At 44.0% G+C, this 15,827-nt stretch overlaps 1 protein-coding gene across 6 annotated transcripts in view; it reads right to left on the bottom strand.

Annotated features, from left to right (window-relative positions):
- ANGEL1 (angel homolog 1) overlaps positions 1 to 15,827 on the bottom strand; it is a 109,768-nt gene that overhangs the window by 10,868 nt on the left and 83,073 nt on the right. For 3 of the 6 annotated variants that reach the window (XM_064714457.1, XM_064714458.1, XM_064714456.1), the window contains exons 2-5: positions 5,499 to 5,693; positions 4,449 to 4,555; positions 3,159 to 3,292; positions 213 to 812 (exon numbers count right to left, since the gene is read on the bottom strand). In XM_064714457.1, the coding sequence (XP_064570527.1) occupies positions 213 to 579 (367 nt within the window). In that variant the 5' untranslated portion in view covers positions 580 to 812; positions 3,159 to 3,292; positions 4,449 to 4,555; positions 5,499 to 5,693. Of the gene's footprint in view, positions 1 to 212; positions 813 to 2,493; positions 2,605 to 2,672; positions 2,751 to 3,158; positions 3,293 to 4,448; positions 4,556 to 5,498; positions 5,694 to 15,827 lie in introns of those variants that run through there. The other 3 variants (XM_064714454.1, XM_064714455.1, XM_064714459.1) reach the window with 2 other exon arrangements.

Raw genomic sequence — 15,827 nt, 5'->3', positions numbered from 1 at the left:
TTCAGACTAGACAGTCTCACAGCACAGAAACCACTAGCTGTGACCAGCCCCTCCTCAGCAAAAACTCACTTTACAGTTTTCACTAGCAGATCCTGTCAACTCTGCAGGGGCAATCAATGTCTTGCTGACAGCAAGCCCAAACACGATAACCTGACCACATTCATACAAATGCCAAACCCAAACTAAACATTAGACTCAGAGCCATCACTGACCATGGTAGGGCACCTCCAATGAGACAGGATAAAACGGCACCGCTTCCTGAATGGGCTGGGCTGGGAGCACTGGTGGCACTGCCTCTGCATCACATGCTAAACTCCAGGCCAGCACAGCTGGGTCATCATTCAGCACCTCCACGTTGATACCAGCACAGCCAGCTGTCTGGTGATCTGTCTGTGGGACCACAGCTGCCCACGGGGCACTGCCTGCTACAGTCACTGTTTCCTCTGATGGTAATCTGGCCAGTTCAGCCACTGCATGATCTTGCAGTTCTGAAGAAGCCAAGGCATTTAGCTCCAAGTGCTGCTGATCAGCACACTGGGTGAGTTCCGGAGATGTATTCAGGTCACTGAGGCTGGTCATCAATAGCTCTGAACCTTCTAACCAGTCACTAGTGAGTGTAACTGATACTTTCCTCACTGTTGGAACACTCTCACTGGCTGGCAAATTCCCTGCTCCTTCCTCCAGCCACTGCTGGAGAAGGGCTTCTTGCTCTTCTGGAACTGATCTTCCTCTGGCTGCAGCAAAGACACCTTCTATCTGGGTGGACGGGCTCTTCGCCAGAAGCACATTCTTTCGATAGGTAAAGAAAGCATCTGTCATTTAAAAACAAAATCGAAATCAAACAGCCAGAAATGCTTTCTTACTCATTATTTTCTTATTCCAACGCATTTGCTGTAACTCTGTGCAATACAACAATTCAGTATAGTAACCCAAATAAATTATTTCTCTGAGGGAAAACAGTTACAGTCTAAATAACTTCCCCTGCCTCCTCCAGAATGCTAAGCCACAGTCCAAATCCAGTCATATTAGTCCAAGTCACTGAAACTGCAAACAATAGCAATGGCTTTATCAAATCTAGAGAATGCAATTCTAACTCATGCAGCAGCACAGAGAGTCAGCCAAGCTGAAAGGCCTTGTGGAAATATCAGCTCTCAGCAACTTATGTAAAGGCAGTCTCTAAAAGTTAGTTGATCGTGCATGGGCTAAGAAGCTAAGGTCTTGGAGACCATCTTTTGGAGCAAGTTTCTTTCCAGGGACTGAGCAAGAAATAGCAGTCAGCTGAAAGAGTAAAATACATCACAAGAATGCATTGTAGAAGAAAAACCATTCTGTTACTAAGAGATGAAAAATGAAGACACATAGGGACCAACATATGCCTCATTAGAGAGAGTATATGCACAGAAGAAATTCTGATAAGAATTACAGATCACCTGATGACTGACATGTGGCAAAAAAATAAAACCATTTTAAACTGTTTTTAATGTAACATTGAACACAGTAATATTTCTGCAGTAAAGTAGAAAAAGACAGAGATTCTGTTCACTTGCATCTAAACAAGAGACGGCATTTACGCTTCGCTATGAATTCTGCACAGACACTTGTCTCTACTGTTAACTAGCAATTACTATTGATTACAAATCACTTTTTTCTCTGCATCCCTGTCAGTCAGCCAGAGCAGTAACATAGAGGAGTCAGCAACATTCATGTATAGTTTTACTATATCTTTTGTGTCAAAGTTTTCTGTATGTGTCAGAAATGGAGCTTTAAGAACCATACTCCTCTCTGTCGGTTTGTAATTAAGTTCATTAATGTCAGAAACACCAACACACCAAGGTAATGTTTCCACACGCCCCTGACCAGGCACGATGAGTGCCTGCAAAAGCCTGTTAATACACAATAGGAGCTGAATTTGAGAGAAGTCAGCTCGCTGCTCACTATGACAAAAGACAGCGTGCCAGTCCAGTATTTGCTACAGGCCCAGGGCCAGGTTCAGGCTGGAAGGTGGATTTACATGAGCTCAGTAATCAGGGATTGTAAAGTAGCAGCAGGATCTAGGGAAACTAAGTGAAATAGCGATGCACACAAAACATAAGTCCATCCACGAAGTCACCCGCAGGTCCTTGGGGGATCACAGATCTCTGAGCTGCCCATCTCCAAGTATCTCCCCCAGCCTGGAGAGCAGGTTGGCGGCAGGAGCTGGAGCCCCTGCGCAAAGCGCACTCTGCCTCTGCAGCACAACAGCCGGCAGCTGTTCTCTCCACGCACGCAGCTCCCCGCGCTGCCCGGGGCCAGCAGCCCCGGCCCGGCAGCCCCACGCCCCATCTGCCTAGGGCCGGGGCCTGGGGAGCTCCGGGGCAGCTGCGCCGGCCCCGGCCGCCGGGCCGCACCCCCCCTCAAGCCGGGGCGGGGGACGGCGAGAGACATCCCCGCCCCTCCGGGCCACCCCCGGCAGCTCCCCCTGCCCCCGCCGCCGCCCGCCCGGGGCCGGGTTACCTCGGAGGGCCTGGAGGAGCCGCGCCGCCGGCAGCAGCACGTAGCAGAGCACGGTGCCGATCATGCCGCCCGGCCCGGCCTCCACCGCCCCCAGCCCGGCCCCGCCGCCGCGCCGGCCCCGCCTCAGCTACGGCCTCACGGCGCGGGCTCGCCGGCGCCCGGCGTGCCCGGGCACTCACCGCGTCCGGCCCCGGGGCTCGCACCGGCTCGGGCCTGGGCCTCCCCGGGCGCCGCTCCAGGGCCGCCCGCTCCCGGGAGGCCGCGGCCCGTGGTGGGACGGCCCCGGCCGGGGTGGGGCAGGAGCGCAGCCTGCGGAGGGGCCCGGCAGCCGTGCTGTGCCTGAGGGGTCAGAAGCTGTGACCCTGGGCTGAGTGAAAGTTGCTTTATGGCTCCGCCACCCTGAAATTTGTGGTTTCAAACAAAAATTTTCACCCCCTGTTCTCCAGAAATACAAACAGGAAAATTTCCATGATTTCTTGTCCCCTGGGAAGCCACCTTTTGCTCCAGATGTTGCACAGGCTTTTCGAACAGCACTGATAATTGCTAAGGTTTTGCAAAGCACAACCTCTAGGCGGCAGTGGCGATGGGGAAGACAGCAGAGCAGGAGTGTGCCCTCACTTGGTGCTGCTGAGAGGTCATCAGAAGCTGGCAAAATCAGTCCTCACCTGGCTATGAGTACTCTGCCATTTGCAAGTTGAGATCCATCACGTGCTGAAACCAGGCAGTTGTATATGAAAAGCGAAGTCCTGGTTGAAGTCCAGAACGTTTGTGCTTCACTCCACAATCACGTTTTCAACACCTGAAGGCAAACAGATTGAGCTGAGCACACTACAGCTTTTTAAGACCAAATACACATTTCTGATTTATAATCTCAGTAGCCTTCTTCCAAACTCTGAGTACCTGCAATGAAGTCAAGATTCATATTATCCCTGCCTTTTGCACTGATGAATGCTGCCAAACTGCCCCCTTCATGGTGACCAGCTGCCATCTCATGGGTCATAATTAAATTAAACACTTACTGATGTGCAGAAAATCACACTGTGAAAAGCCAGTGTTCACAAAAAAGACAGAGGAATCTTGCAACTTTGGCCATACTTGGCCATACAAGTCCATTTGGCCCTACTTCCATGGGGTCTCTCTCAAATTTTTGGAGGACACAGCCTCCTTTTCTCCTAAACTCCTGACTGCAGGTTGCCCTCTTCCTTTCCCCATTAGCTGAGGCACTAGGAAGGTAAAGACTTCCCAAACCACCTACTACATATTGCCTTAAAGTTTAGAGACTCAGATTATCTAGCTACTTCAAAAAATGCAGCTTAATATTCATTAAGACATTATGGCCCATTTCGAAGACATTAACATCCATTTCTTGTAAAATCCCCCCAGCCATTCTTTCAGAACTTGATTGGTTCTTTCAGCTGGAGTTCTTTGTGAAGACATTGAGACCCATTTCTCCCATTAGCAATTAGCACAATGAGTGTCCACAGCTAGGATCTGAGATGATGTTATAATGTATATAAATAATAATCCTACCACTCTTTTTCAAATTTCCATTTACAGAACACCATAGACCATCGAAGCAGGGACTTGTCTCAAATCCCACAGATGTCTCTGGCAAAGCACTAGACTGTGGTCTCCCATCTCCTGTTGCAGTAACCAATCCATCATTGGTTTCTAGTCAGAGAATGTAGGATGTTCTCCAGAGGAAGGATCTGCAACATTAGGAGCTCATGACTGGGTCATTTAAAACCAGCCTGTTCCTTGAAAGGAAAGATCTAAGAAAAGATCTTCAGAACCCAACCCACATCAGAATACTCAGACTGAAATCAGAGAAGAATGTTAGCTGGTGCTACAAACAAGCAAGCAGCTGTGGCCAAATAGCCACAGTTGTTTGGCCTACACTAGAAAAATATTTTCAAATTTTGGCAATACAAACAAAGCTGACAATGGTCACCTACTTCAGGGTCAAGCCTTCCACTGGATTTTGTGGTATTTTGGTTTTTATCCAAATGTAATCCTTCCACGGTCTCTAATGACTGGACAGTTTGAGAGATCTTTGTAGAACCTAAGGGAATAAAGCCACAAAAATTATCCTATTATTTGGGAAGTAAAAATATTTCTAAGTCTATAAATTATTTCTGCTCAAGCTTTATCAGAAAGCCTCTTCTGTTACAGGTTTTAGCACCTTAGGAAAAGTCAAAAAGTCCTCAGTAAAAAAGATGTAAAATAATAAGCACTGAACCACTTTTGGCACCAACAGTAGTTGGTGGAATGAGTGAGTACTTGATTCAAGGCCCCATTAACTGCTGACATGTTTACAAGCCACACTTTATTACTGAACATACTGGGAATTTGGCAGTAGAAAAGTCTGAATCTGTTCCAGACTAAAAAGGTGAATACATTCCTATCTTCATCTCATTTAACACTATAACTGCCACAGTCTAACTTCATCATGAAATTGTACAAACTGGAACATGAACTTAAAGGAGACAAGAACACTTAGCAATGGCTTTGCGTGACTTTTTCATACATCTAGGGGGAAAGGGGGAAGGTCCACAGCCAAAACCATAGCTATTCTCAGTTATTGTGAGCTGACTGGATCCCAGAATGATGGGGTTTCTGGTACTGAATGTCACCCTTAGGATTCAGAAGGTGCAGGTGAGGTCACATAAGGGTGATGTGGCAGCACAGGGCAACCACAGGCTCTGCAGGGCTTTCTCACAACACCGGGACAGCCCCTGCAAACAGCACATAGGATTCTCCTGTTTGTTTATAAGCAGCATAAATCAAGAACTCAGGTCTTACAAGTGGCATCATTCCTCCTGGAGATGTTTTAACACAAAGCAGCTGTGCTTTTACTGTGTAGGTGTGAGAAACATACACCTAGGATCTAGGAGCTGGCTGTGAACTCTTCATTTACAGAAGAGAAAAAGCTGATGAACCTGTGACTCACTAGTGGTGACACTGAGAATGAATCTGAGAAGGATGCAGGTGCAGGGCTTACTTACTAGCAAACTCACTCCAGAAATTCTCAGAAATGGCCAAAGGAAAATCAGCAGCAGCTAAGAGGGACTGTGGTTGCACCAAGCTGATCACCAGTTGGGAAGGCTTCTCTCTTGAGGCCAGGCAGCAATGAGAACAAGGGTGGCAAACAGGGATCCAGAGTACCAGTGGCCAGAGGTGGGAGCTGCCATCTGGGAGCACTTGGAAAAAGCAAAATGAATCATTAGAGGACTTGGCAGTACCAGCTTCCAGGACATTCCACCGAGCTGCCCCTACTGCCTCTAAGAGATGTCAGAGCTCAGCATCTTTTGAGACCAGATCTTGTCTGAGCTCTTCATTGCCCAGGACAGGCAGGGCATGGGGGCAGCAGGGTTTTCTGAACTTGCTGCTCTCAGGCCTTGCTTGTACACAGCAGAGTCAGGTGCCAGGGCTGCTCACAGCTCTTTGGCCTGACTTCCTAACAGCATTACAGTTCCCCTCAAAGTTCTAAACCTCCTTTGGCCTGTCATTTAGTCATTACATGTTAATTTCTTATTTTCCTTTGTTGTTAGGTATGCAATTGTTTCTGAATGCAATTACTGTAAGGCATGGGGGACAACTCTTCTAGGCTTGTTTTTTCTATATTTAAATAGCTCATAATGCAATTTATGAAGTGCCAAAATTATTTCTAAATCTACCTCAGAAGGCTCAGTCCACACACTGTGGGACTGACTAATGTACTGGGCACATGACTTGTCTCATGACTTTTTTACATGGGATTTAAGCCTATTTTTACCCTTCCTTTTGTCTTTCTCACACTAGAGTAATGCAAGTAAACCCATCATCTGACAAATAAAATCTGGCAGAAGGAAAGGGTCTTAATAAAGGAGATGCAGCTGCAGAGCTGGTTGAAGTGTGGTGATGTGGGTGCCAGCTGGCCAGTCTTTTCCCCTTATAGATCTGAATAAATAGCTAAACTGCTCCACATTCCACATCAGTGCTAGGTGACACCCAGGAAGGGTACAAAATTACAGGTTCATAGCCTGGAGCTCTAAAGGGCAATAGAGAGTAAGGGGAAAAGGTAGTAAAAGCACTGACAGGGACTGAAAAGGAAGATTCATGGAAGAAAAACAAATATGTATTAAACTATTAGCCAGAAATTATTTTGGCAAAATAACACTTCATAATTTTTTCATGCATTTAGTCCCCTTAAAAGGGAATTTTCCAAATTCTCTTTCTCTATAACTATAAAATAAACTATGAATTGTGGACAAGAGAAGCTGTATCACTTCCAGTGAGTCTGCTTACACTCAATCCCAATATACAATGGCATTCAAATGCTTTTTCTTCTGCCATGCAAGACAAGTATACTGCAAAGCATTCCCAGAGTCTGATCACAGAGTCAGCCCCTGTGCCTGGGGAGTTGTCAGTCAGTTCAAGAGAGGTAGGAGCAGCTGGTATGGTTTTGGCTTGCATGTTTGTGGGGAAATGGGACGAAGATAAAAAATTGCTTTGCATGGTGGGCTTAGAAATTGAGAAAGGGGAGAAAGGTAGCTTGTGAAGGAATAAGAACCTAATGTGGGAGAACTGTGAGTTCCCTGCACATGGCCTGAAGAACCTGAGGAAAGCTTAGCCCCAGAGTTAGCCCTTCCCCACATTGGGGCCACACCACATGCATGTAGTGCACAGGGAGTGCTGGGCACGAAGCAGGGATGCAGGAGTACATCCACAGCATGTTGAAGAGGGGCTTCAGTCAGACAAATGGAAGATCTGTCACATCCAGGGAGTCACATCTCTGCTAGGCTTGCATTGCCAAACGGAATCTGCTTCATGGCAGACTAGAATGAAATGTCCAAAATGAGTGGGCCTCAGGAGTCTGTCTTGCTGGCTGGTGCCTCAGCAGAGAAGGCAATGCAAGCTCCTGACACTGACCTAGGAGTTGAAACTGAATGGTTTCTGACCATCTGCACTCACTAGCCTTTCCATACTGTCAGAATTGTACCTACCAACTGGTAAGTATCCAAAAAGGAGGCCAAGGACATGATCCTGCCAGAATTCTAACGGCCACATGTAATCTGGCTATTGATAAAGGCAGGGGGGGAGAATGGGCATTTCCATTTAAGAGCTTTCCCTTTGACATTAAACATCTTTCTTCAACTACTTTCTACACACCAGGGATATTTATTTGTTCCCTATTGTCTCCTCTAGTTGTTAATAGAGCAGCAGGAAAAGCTAGCTGAAACCAGCAATGGGACTGCATCCCTGTTTGTGCACTCCTGATGAAACACTGTAGCACTTGTGGTCTGCACACCAGGGGTTTGCCACAACCCTTCTAGTCTTTTCTGGTGGCTGTCCTCTATTTTCTGCCTTGTGAAGTCAGTCATCTGATAAAACAAGCCTCACAGTCATTTTTGTAACAGTAGGATTTATCCATGATTTAGGAAGAGAACTTTCTAACGTGTTATAAATGGAAGGAAAGTCAAAAAACATAATAACACAAGAACAAAGACAATCTTGTTGAAGGCTACAGACTGAACTGGAAAATGACTTTGTTGAGAGGGGAATTTGTCTTGAGGTTAGACTACTGAATGCATATAACAGCATGAAGAAATATGATCTCCAAATATGGGGTTTGATGAAGGAATTCCAAATGACAGGTTTTTGCGGAAATACAGCCTCCAGCTGCACTGATATGTCTCACTGCAGCTGTGTCAACAACACCAAGATGAAAATGCTGGCATTCTTTCTGCTGGTTGTATGCCAGAATGTTCTGAGCTGCCCTACCTCTGCTGGCAATATCAGCTGCATGCTTAAATTAAGGGGAAAAAAAAAAGTTTTTACCTGATGTCAAAAGTTCTCAGTTACACCAAAAAAAAAAAAATTCAGTCACGTTGCAGACTGGTGAGAAGCTGCAGCCAGTCAGTGAATGACAAGTGGATATGAAAGGAGGATACATTTACTCCTGAAAGTCTGGGATAAAGGCATAGGGAGAACCAGGGGATGATAATGCATAAGGAGTAAAACTGTGCTGTTGTTGCATAGTGTTACTTAATTTTATTAAGTAGCTTAATTTATTTAATAGAGATGGGCACACAATGCACCAGTCATCAATATACTTTTTCTCTGTAGATCCTGAGAAGGCCTTTGCTGACATTACAGGCACAGAGCCCATATGCTTGGAAGCACACAGGCTGATGGAAGAGGTGCGTGCCTCACACTTGATTCAAAATCTGGCTAAGCCTTACATAAATCTGAACCACCATGTTCTAGGACCTAAAAGTGTCAAAGACATTGTTAGTGCTATGGTGGTGAGTAGCCAGTAATGGTGGGGCCAGTGTTCTCAAGAGCAATAGGAATTTTAGGCCTCTCTCAGGCCTGGAAGTCATCAATGAGTACACAGTGTGGGAGTAAAAACATAGGAATCCTGGGCATCCCTAATGTCTCTCCTCCTCTGCACATGAAAGTTTTGTGTAGCAACTGATGTCCTTTAATGGAGTTACCTCCAAAAGCAACTGATGCTCTGCCATGGAACACAAGCCCTCAGTGCTTCTAACCCCTACAGGGCCACAGACAGGCTGGGGGGACTCCTGTATGTCTTTGTTTACCTTTCTGTCTTCCCAGTCCAACACAACCATTACACAATTAGAGTTTGAAGACAGCTGCATTTTGGTAGAAGGACCTATATGCACAGGAGAGATGTTGTGAGAGAATTCGTCCCTTCAAGAACTGTACCTGATCAGACATAATTTGTAGTCAAAATTATTGCTCATCAAGTTCAATCTTCTGAAAGATAATCAATTTTATCCAAACAACTGTTGTTCCCAGGCAAAAATGTTCAAATTCTGAAAGTCATGATATTTTCTGCTGCAATACTTTTATAATGTACAAGCTTCTGAAAAGCAGAAGTGTGCATGTAGTGGCAGTCTGGTGAGTCTGGAACTGTTATCTTCATTAGCAGATGTGACAGTAATTACCATAACTAAGTCATTCCAGTTTATGCTTGGCCAACAGAAAACATGTATTTGTCAGAAAATTTCATTCTCCAACATGACACAGAGAAACTTTTCTAAATAGATTAAGAGAATAATGCTAAATGTTCAGATATGAACTGGTGGAAATGTTCCTTCAGTTTGAAACTGGGATATACAAAATGCATTTTGTTAGGCCATGGGATCTGTGTTACACTGAAAGAAAATAGTCTTGGCAAAATGCCTCTTGGCTCACTGAAGAAAAAGATCTATGTGAAACTGATGACTCTATGGCTTTATTTGTGTTAGGAAGCATACAGGGTTAAATACACCTATAACCTACACATTAATTACTGTCTGGCCAACATTTCTTATGTTGCTCGTCTTATATTACTCCCTTGGTATCCTGGGCACTAAGAAGACAGTAAAACCAATACAGTCATTGGACCCATCCTTCTTATACTCCCTTCTTTTCTTCCAGAACATCTCTATTAAGCACCTAGACACATCAGGAGCTAAAGCCATTGCCAGTTTGCTTTTGGTTAATTTGTCCTACCTCAATGTTTTTCAGCTCTTGGGGGTTGTGTGCACACAAACACTGATGGCAGTAGAAGTGAAGTAACATGTGTTTCATTCCAGTCTCTCACCCTGAAAATACTACTCAGACTATGGGTAAAATCAATCTCTCAGCTATGTCTCTGATGGGAACCCAGATTAACAGTGGAAAGCTGGACTTAATTGATTAAATATTTGACCTGCTCAATTTCCAGCATCTCTGAAAACCAGTCCCTCAAGAGGAACTTAGTTAATTTCTGGAGCATCTCCCACATCTTTGGGTAATTCCACTCCACAGAGCAAAGTAGTAAAGTGACAAACTTCCCTGTCAGGTTTGGCTGAGGTGGAGTTAATTATCCCCATAGCAGCCCTCATAGTTCTTTGATTTGTATTGGTAGCTAGAAAGGTGTTGATAAACACAGGAAAATTTTGGCTCCCAAAGCATCAATCAGTGTCTCTCCAACACCCCCCTCTTCACCACTTGGCTGGTGGTAAGCAAGACCTTAGGAGGGAACATAGCTAGGACAACTGATCCAATCTCACCAAAGGGATATTCCATACTATATGACATCTCCTCAGCAATAAGAGCTAAGAGAAAGGCAGGGAGTAAAGGGAAGGGAGGATGGGAATCTGCAGCACATTTATTATTATAATGTTTGTCTTCTGGACCACCATGTGTATGCACCACTCTATAACACCATGTGTACTAAAGCCTGACTTTCTGGGAAGTGATGGGAAATAGAGAATAAATATTTTATTTTCCTTTGCTTTAGTGTGTGACCTTTTCTTTTGCCTAAATAAACTGCCTTTATCTTGATTCAAAATGGCTTTTTCTATCTTACTTTCTGCCCCGTTCTGCAGAGGAGGGGAGTGACAGGCTTGGTGAGCACCTGACGTACAGCCAAGGTCAACCCACCACAACTTCTTACAGCCAGATAGGGACTGTGATGGACTGGAGGTTCTACCTAAAAGCACATCTTTCTGCAGACCCCAGCACAGCACCAAAGGAGAGATCAGTGCATTGTTAACATACTTTTCTTCCCCAATAAACAGCTTTGGAGAGGAGACTGCACCATACTATGCTGAGGCATGAATAGTGAGTTACCTGAAATCCAAGGTCATTTGCAGCCCTCGCTTGGCATGATTTCACTTGGCAATGCCCACATGATTTCCTGGCATAATTCTGCTAAGTGCTTCGTTCAGAAATAAGAGAGGCTGAGAGGACACAGTGTTGGATGAACTGCATCAGCATTTTTTCAGAATAGCTGAAAAACAAACCTTCAGAACCTTCAGTAGTGTAAGAGAACACAACTTCATAAAGTTGTGTTCATAAAGACCTGGTGGATAGTACAAAAAACAGGGCATCCAGATCCAGAGCTTTCTGGCTGGCTCACAGGCTCACCCTCATCCCCACAGGTGACTCTAGCAACTATGAGTCGTGTATGGGAACACACCTGCAGCATGAGAAACCACAGTAACAGAGCAGTCTGTCAGAGAGGAAGGAGCTGAAAGAGAAGTCCCTCAGGGCTTATAAAGCAGAAAATTACTAAAATCCCAGAGGATTTGAGCCATTGTTTGTTTTGATTGCAAAGTTCAGGAGCTACTTCAGTTTTTCATAAGTAGCCCAAACATAATGGTTTTAGCCATTGCACAGTAAGCAACAAGAGACACAGACTAGAAAGGAATAAAATGAAGCTGCCTAATCTGTCTGTTCAGAGTGAGAACCTGAGTGTGCTAGTAGTCCTTCAGAGGAAAAGCAAAAAACCAATTAGTATTTCAATAATCTCAGATGCTGTTACTACACTGTGAAAGACTTGCATGAATATCTGAATGCCCTTCTTCCCTCAGTATGTTCCACACACCTGCTACCATGATGGCCACAAGCATGTGGTGTGAGCATCCAGTGTTCCTTGAGCATCTCAATAATGCAATGCCTTCCATTTCATGAACGCCTTCCTTCTCCTGGCTCAGTATTTCCACTGATATGTTATCCCTTTCTAATAAAAGTCCATATATTTAAAATATGGTACAATTACAATTGAAGCGAGGGCAAGGCAATGTGCTCCTGCCTTGAAAAAGCCTGCAGGCAACACAGAGATTGGTACTAAAACTTTTGACCTTCCTAGTCCAGAAAAATGCCTCCCCAAAATTCAAGGTTTTACATCTCTTCTCCTTCAGGTCACTTGAAGCAGGAGCAGCAGAGATTACTGCAGAATCTGTTTCTTTCTGTTTTGTTTCTAAAAGGAATATTTTTAAGTCAGCTAAATTCACCATCTGCCTCCATCCAACCTTCCATACATGGAAAATCTGGATGAGAAATTCTCCGAGAATGCGAAGCAAGTGTTGGCAGCAAGTCCTATCCCTCCCAGTGCCACAGCAGACATAAATGAATTCACACATACCCTGCTCTAAGTAGAACTTACACCTTGAGGTGTGTGATGCATGTGAATTGGCACTGGCACTCGTACAGCTGGGCACAGCTATCATGTGAAGCTGAATTCCTCTCCTCTGATAATCAAATATAAGTAGAGTGAGTCTTGATATTTTAGATGTGGCAAGGAGAATCTGGACATTTTTCACAAAACCCAGGCAGTGTCTATTAATATAAGAAATCCTCCCTCTCTCTACCTTTCTCCTTCACAATGTAAATGATTTGCTAAGAATTTATTCAAGCACAGGATAAACTGTCTTTGCTACGCAGGGCAATGCCACAGCACTACATAAAATTGAGGAGTATTACCAAGCCCTGGCAAAAGAAAGCCAAAACTGTCTTCTAGTAAGACAGGGGTCAATAATCCCTGAAAAGGCAAAACTGAATAAGCAGCTAAGATTTCTCCAGAGGTGAGAATTGAGAGCTAGCACACCTTCTCAATCCAAGATCAGACTCTAGGAATTCAGCTCAGAAAAGCCAGCTTGCTTACAGAATGTTTACAAGCTGCATTCTCAGCTAGATCTAGCATCACCATCCCGAGAGCCCGCAAATGACACTATGGTGGTTGAGAGGCATCTTTAAAGCTGTTAATGTAGGCCTGTCTCTGGACACCCTGTCTTTGTAAATCACTGCAACCACCCCAGTCTTTGGGCCTGCTGTTTCAGATTATGTAAATAAACGTGTCTGTGTGCCTTGCTCTTAACCTGGCTTGAGGTAAAGTCACTAGCTCACCCAGAGGCATTCCTCTCTCTCTCTGTAGCCATCCAGATTGTCTTAGGAGCTGATAGCACAAAGGACCTAAACAAGAACATGTCTTCTGCTGGCCAACATTAATAAAGAAACTTCTCTTTCTAATTGTGAGAATGGGGACTGCACAGGAGGCCCAAGGTGGGGGAGAGATGCTGTTCATGCACTCAGAGAGGCACACACCAGTGTAATGCCAGACAGCCAGACCTTGTAGCAGGCAGACAACCAGCCTGAGCTCTGATCTGCTGTGCTACCAAGAGGAGCCAAGTGAATGGGAAATGTCCCAAGGGGCACAATCCCATCCAGAGGGGCCCTAAAGCAAGTACCCATTCAAAAGCAGCCCATTGCCTCAGCCTCCTCCCATCACAAGACTGAATATGATGCACATCACATCCCTCTACATGACAGATGGATATATGGACCTGATACATGGAATTTCACATTAGAAGACAGAAAGAAACTAAGAAGGTAACTCCCCTTGACTTGGAAGCTTGCAGACTTTCGTGGGACAGAGACAAGATATGATGAGAAAACAGAAAAACCCATTCAAAGGGACCACTGTTTTCCACATGCCTGCTGAAGAATGGGAAGAAAGGGTCATCCTTGAGGTTACAGCATGCCTTCTGCTAAACATGATATCTTCATTCTCACCATGTCTAGATCTATGTCTCTTCTTTTACAGATGGCCAGTAATCCCCTGACCACAGAAGATGCCACTGCACTAGTCACAACCATCAGAAAGAACAGATCTCCCTCCAAATTCAAGACTCTAGGACCATACACTATGCATTTTTAGGAAGTGGGTGGATCACAGAACTGCCCCTTTCAGAGACTTTTTTGCCACTTGCTGTATCTTTCATTTATGCACAGTCATTAATAAAAAAAAGCTAGTATTTGACAACTCTTCCAGAAGCCATGCAGAATCTGGATTTAGTCTAGCTCTGGAGAGGTGCTTGTAGTTTTACCACATTTCACTCACTTCCATTTTCTAACAGCAGAACTAGAACAAAGAGTGAATTACCACTGGAGGACAAATTCTGTTCATCCCCTGAGCTGCCTTTCTCCAGGGCAGCCTAAGATGCTAGATACTGTGAAGTACTTTGATACTCCATCACTGTGTCTGGGGAATAGAAGATGGATGCTTCAAGGCATTGAAAGTAAAGCAGTCCTATTTTAAAAAATGCAAATAAAACATTAAAAGGCTGGTAGGAAGGAAAAAGAAACCAAAGAGACCAAATCTTAGTATACTCTGTAGGAAGGTGGGAGCATGACACATATTATTGTAACTTCATGTGCTGCCTCTGTTGTTTCGAAAATAGGAGACTGCGAAATGCTCCTAAGGTCCTGAGTGAGAGCAGAGGTTACATTGCAGACCAGCATGGGGTAGACACCTGGGTATATTCTAGTCCAGTCCTGGCCTTCCCATCCATGCACTGGTTCTTCATGGCAGGAGTTACAGAAGGTGTCAGCGCCCTCAGGGCTCTCCATCCACATTTGGGAGCACCGTGATTAAAGGAGAGTTTTCACAAAAATTAGATTTGGGACTTGGAACGTAAACACTTGAAACAAGCTAAAAATAAAGCTGACGGGCACTCATGTAATGGATTGTACCTAAGTTATATTTGCGTGTGTTTCTTTGTTACTATGTTAATGAAAGAAACTAAAAATAAGCAGAATAAGTAATATTCATCCATAGTCTTTCTTGAGAGTATCAAGAGCTTTCAGCAGAGATAATCTGAAGAACAAGCATTCCTCTAGGGTAAAGATTTTTTCCTGCAGAAATTAAGATCAAAGAGAATTATTTTCCAAGTCTGCAAGAAATCAGGCCTCATTCTGCAAAGGAAAACTAAAACTGTATGGATGCAAAGGACTGCATTGCAATAGACATGCTCCTGCTAGTTTTATTACTAATAACCTAAACAATTAACAAAATTTGAAATAATAATAAATTTTAGCCAAATTCTGAGAAATTAAAAGAGATTATTGAAATGCATTTATTTAAAAGGAAACACTTCAGAAACTTTGAGGCAAGGAATTGATCTTGAACCTACATCTCATTATGAATCTGCTTTTTAGGGTTAACAGTTGTTCTCTTCACCTCACTCTTGCAAAAATCTAAATTACCTGGCATTTCACAAGTGAAAGAGTCAATGGCATAAATTTACAATGACATTTCAGTATCCCAATCAAATACTTGTAGGTAAACATCTAATCTATCTGACAGATTTCATTCCACCTGTGATGTGGGGGGGATACTTAGGAAGGGAGTCTCGCATTTCAATTCTGAGTAATTGTAAATATACAGTGCCAAAGACCTTGCATTGTCTTAAATCTTTGAGAAATTATTAAAGTGTTAGTCCTTTACAGGAAGCTTAAGGGAAAACATAAATAAAAGCCTTTTCTGCCCCTCTTCTCAGTGATGCATGCTTATCTTGACTTCTAAAGAATGAATAATTAGTGTGTCAATAAGAGGAATTTGGAATAAGTACATCCAGAAACCTTTGCATGGATTTGACGGTACAAGCAATGGTGCAGCATACAAAGGCACATTTTTAACAACAGTTAAATCCTTCTGACAAGATTTCTAAGCATGACTGTTCTCTACATTCTTTCTATAATCTACTCTATAAAGAGTTCCAACTTGCACATACTGA

The sequence above is a fragment of the Zonotrichia leucophrys genome, chromosome 5, assembly GCF_028769735.1.
Source record: "Zonotrichia leucophrys gambelii isolate GWCS_2022_RI chromosome 5, RI_Zleu_2.0, whole genome shotgun sequence".
In the NCBI taxonomy this organism is placed as follows: Eukaryota; Metazoa; Chordata; class Aves; order Passeriformes; family Passerellidae; genus Zonotrichia; species Zonotrichia leucophrys.
The sequence above is the reverse complement of the archived record's forward strand: the minus strand, read 5'-3'. Positions and strand labels throughout refer to the sequence as shown.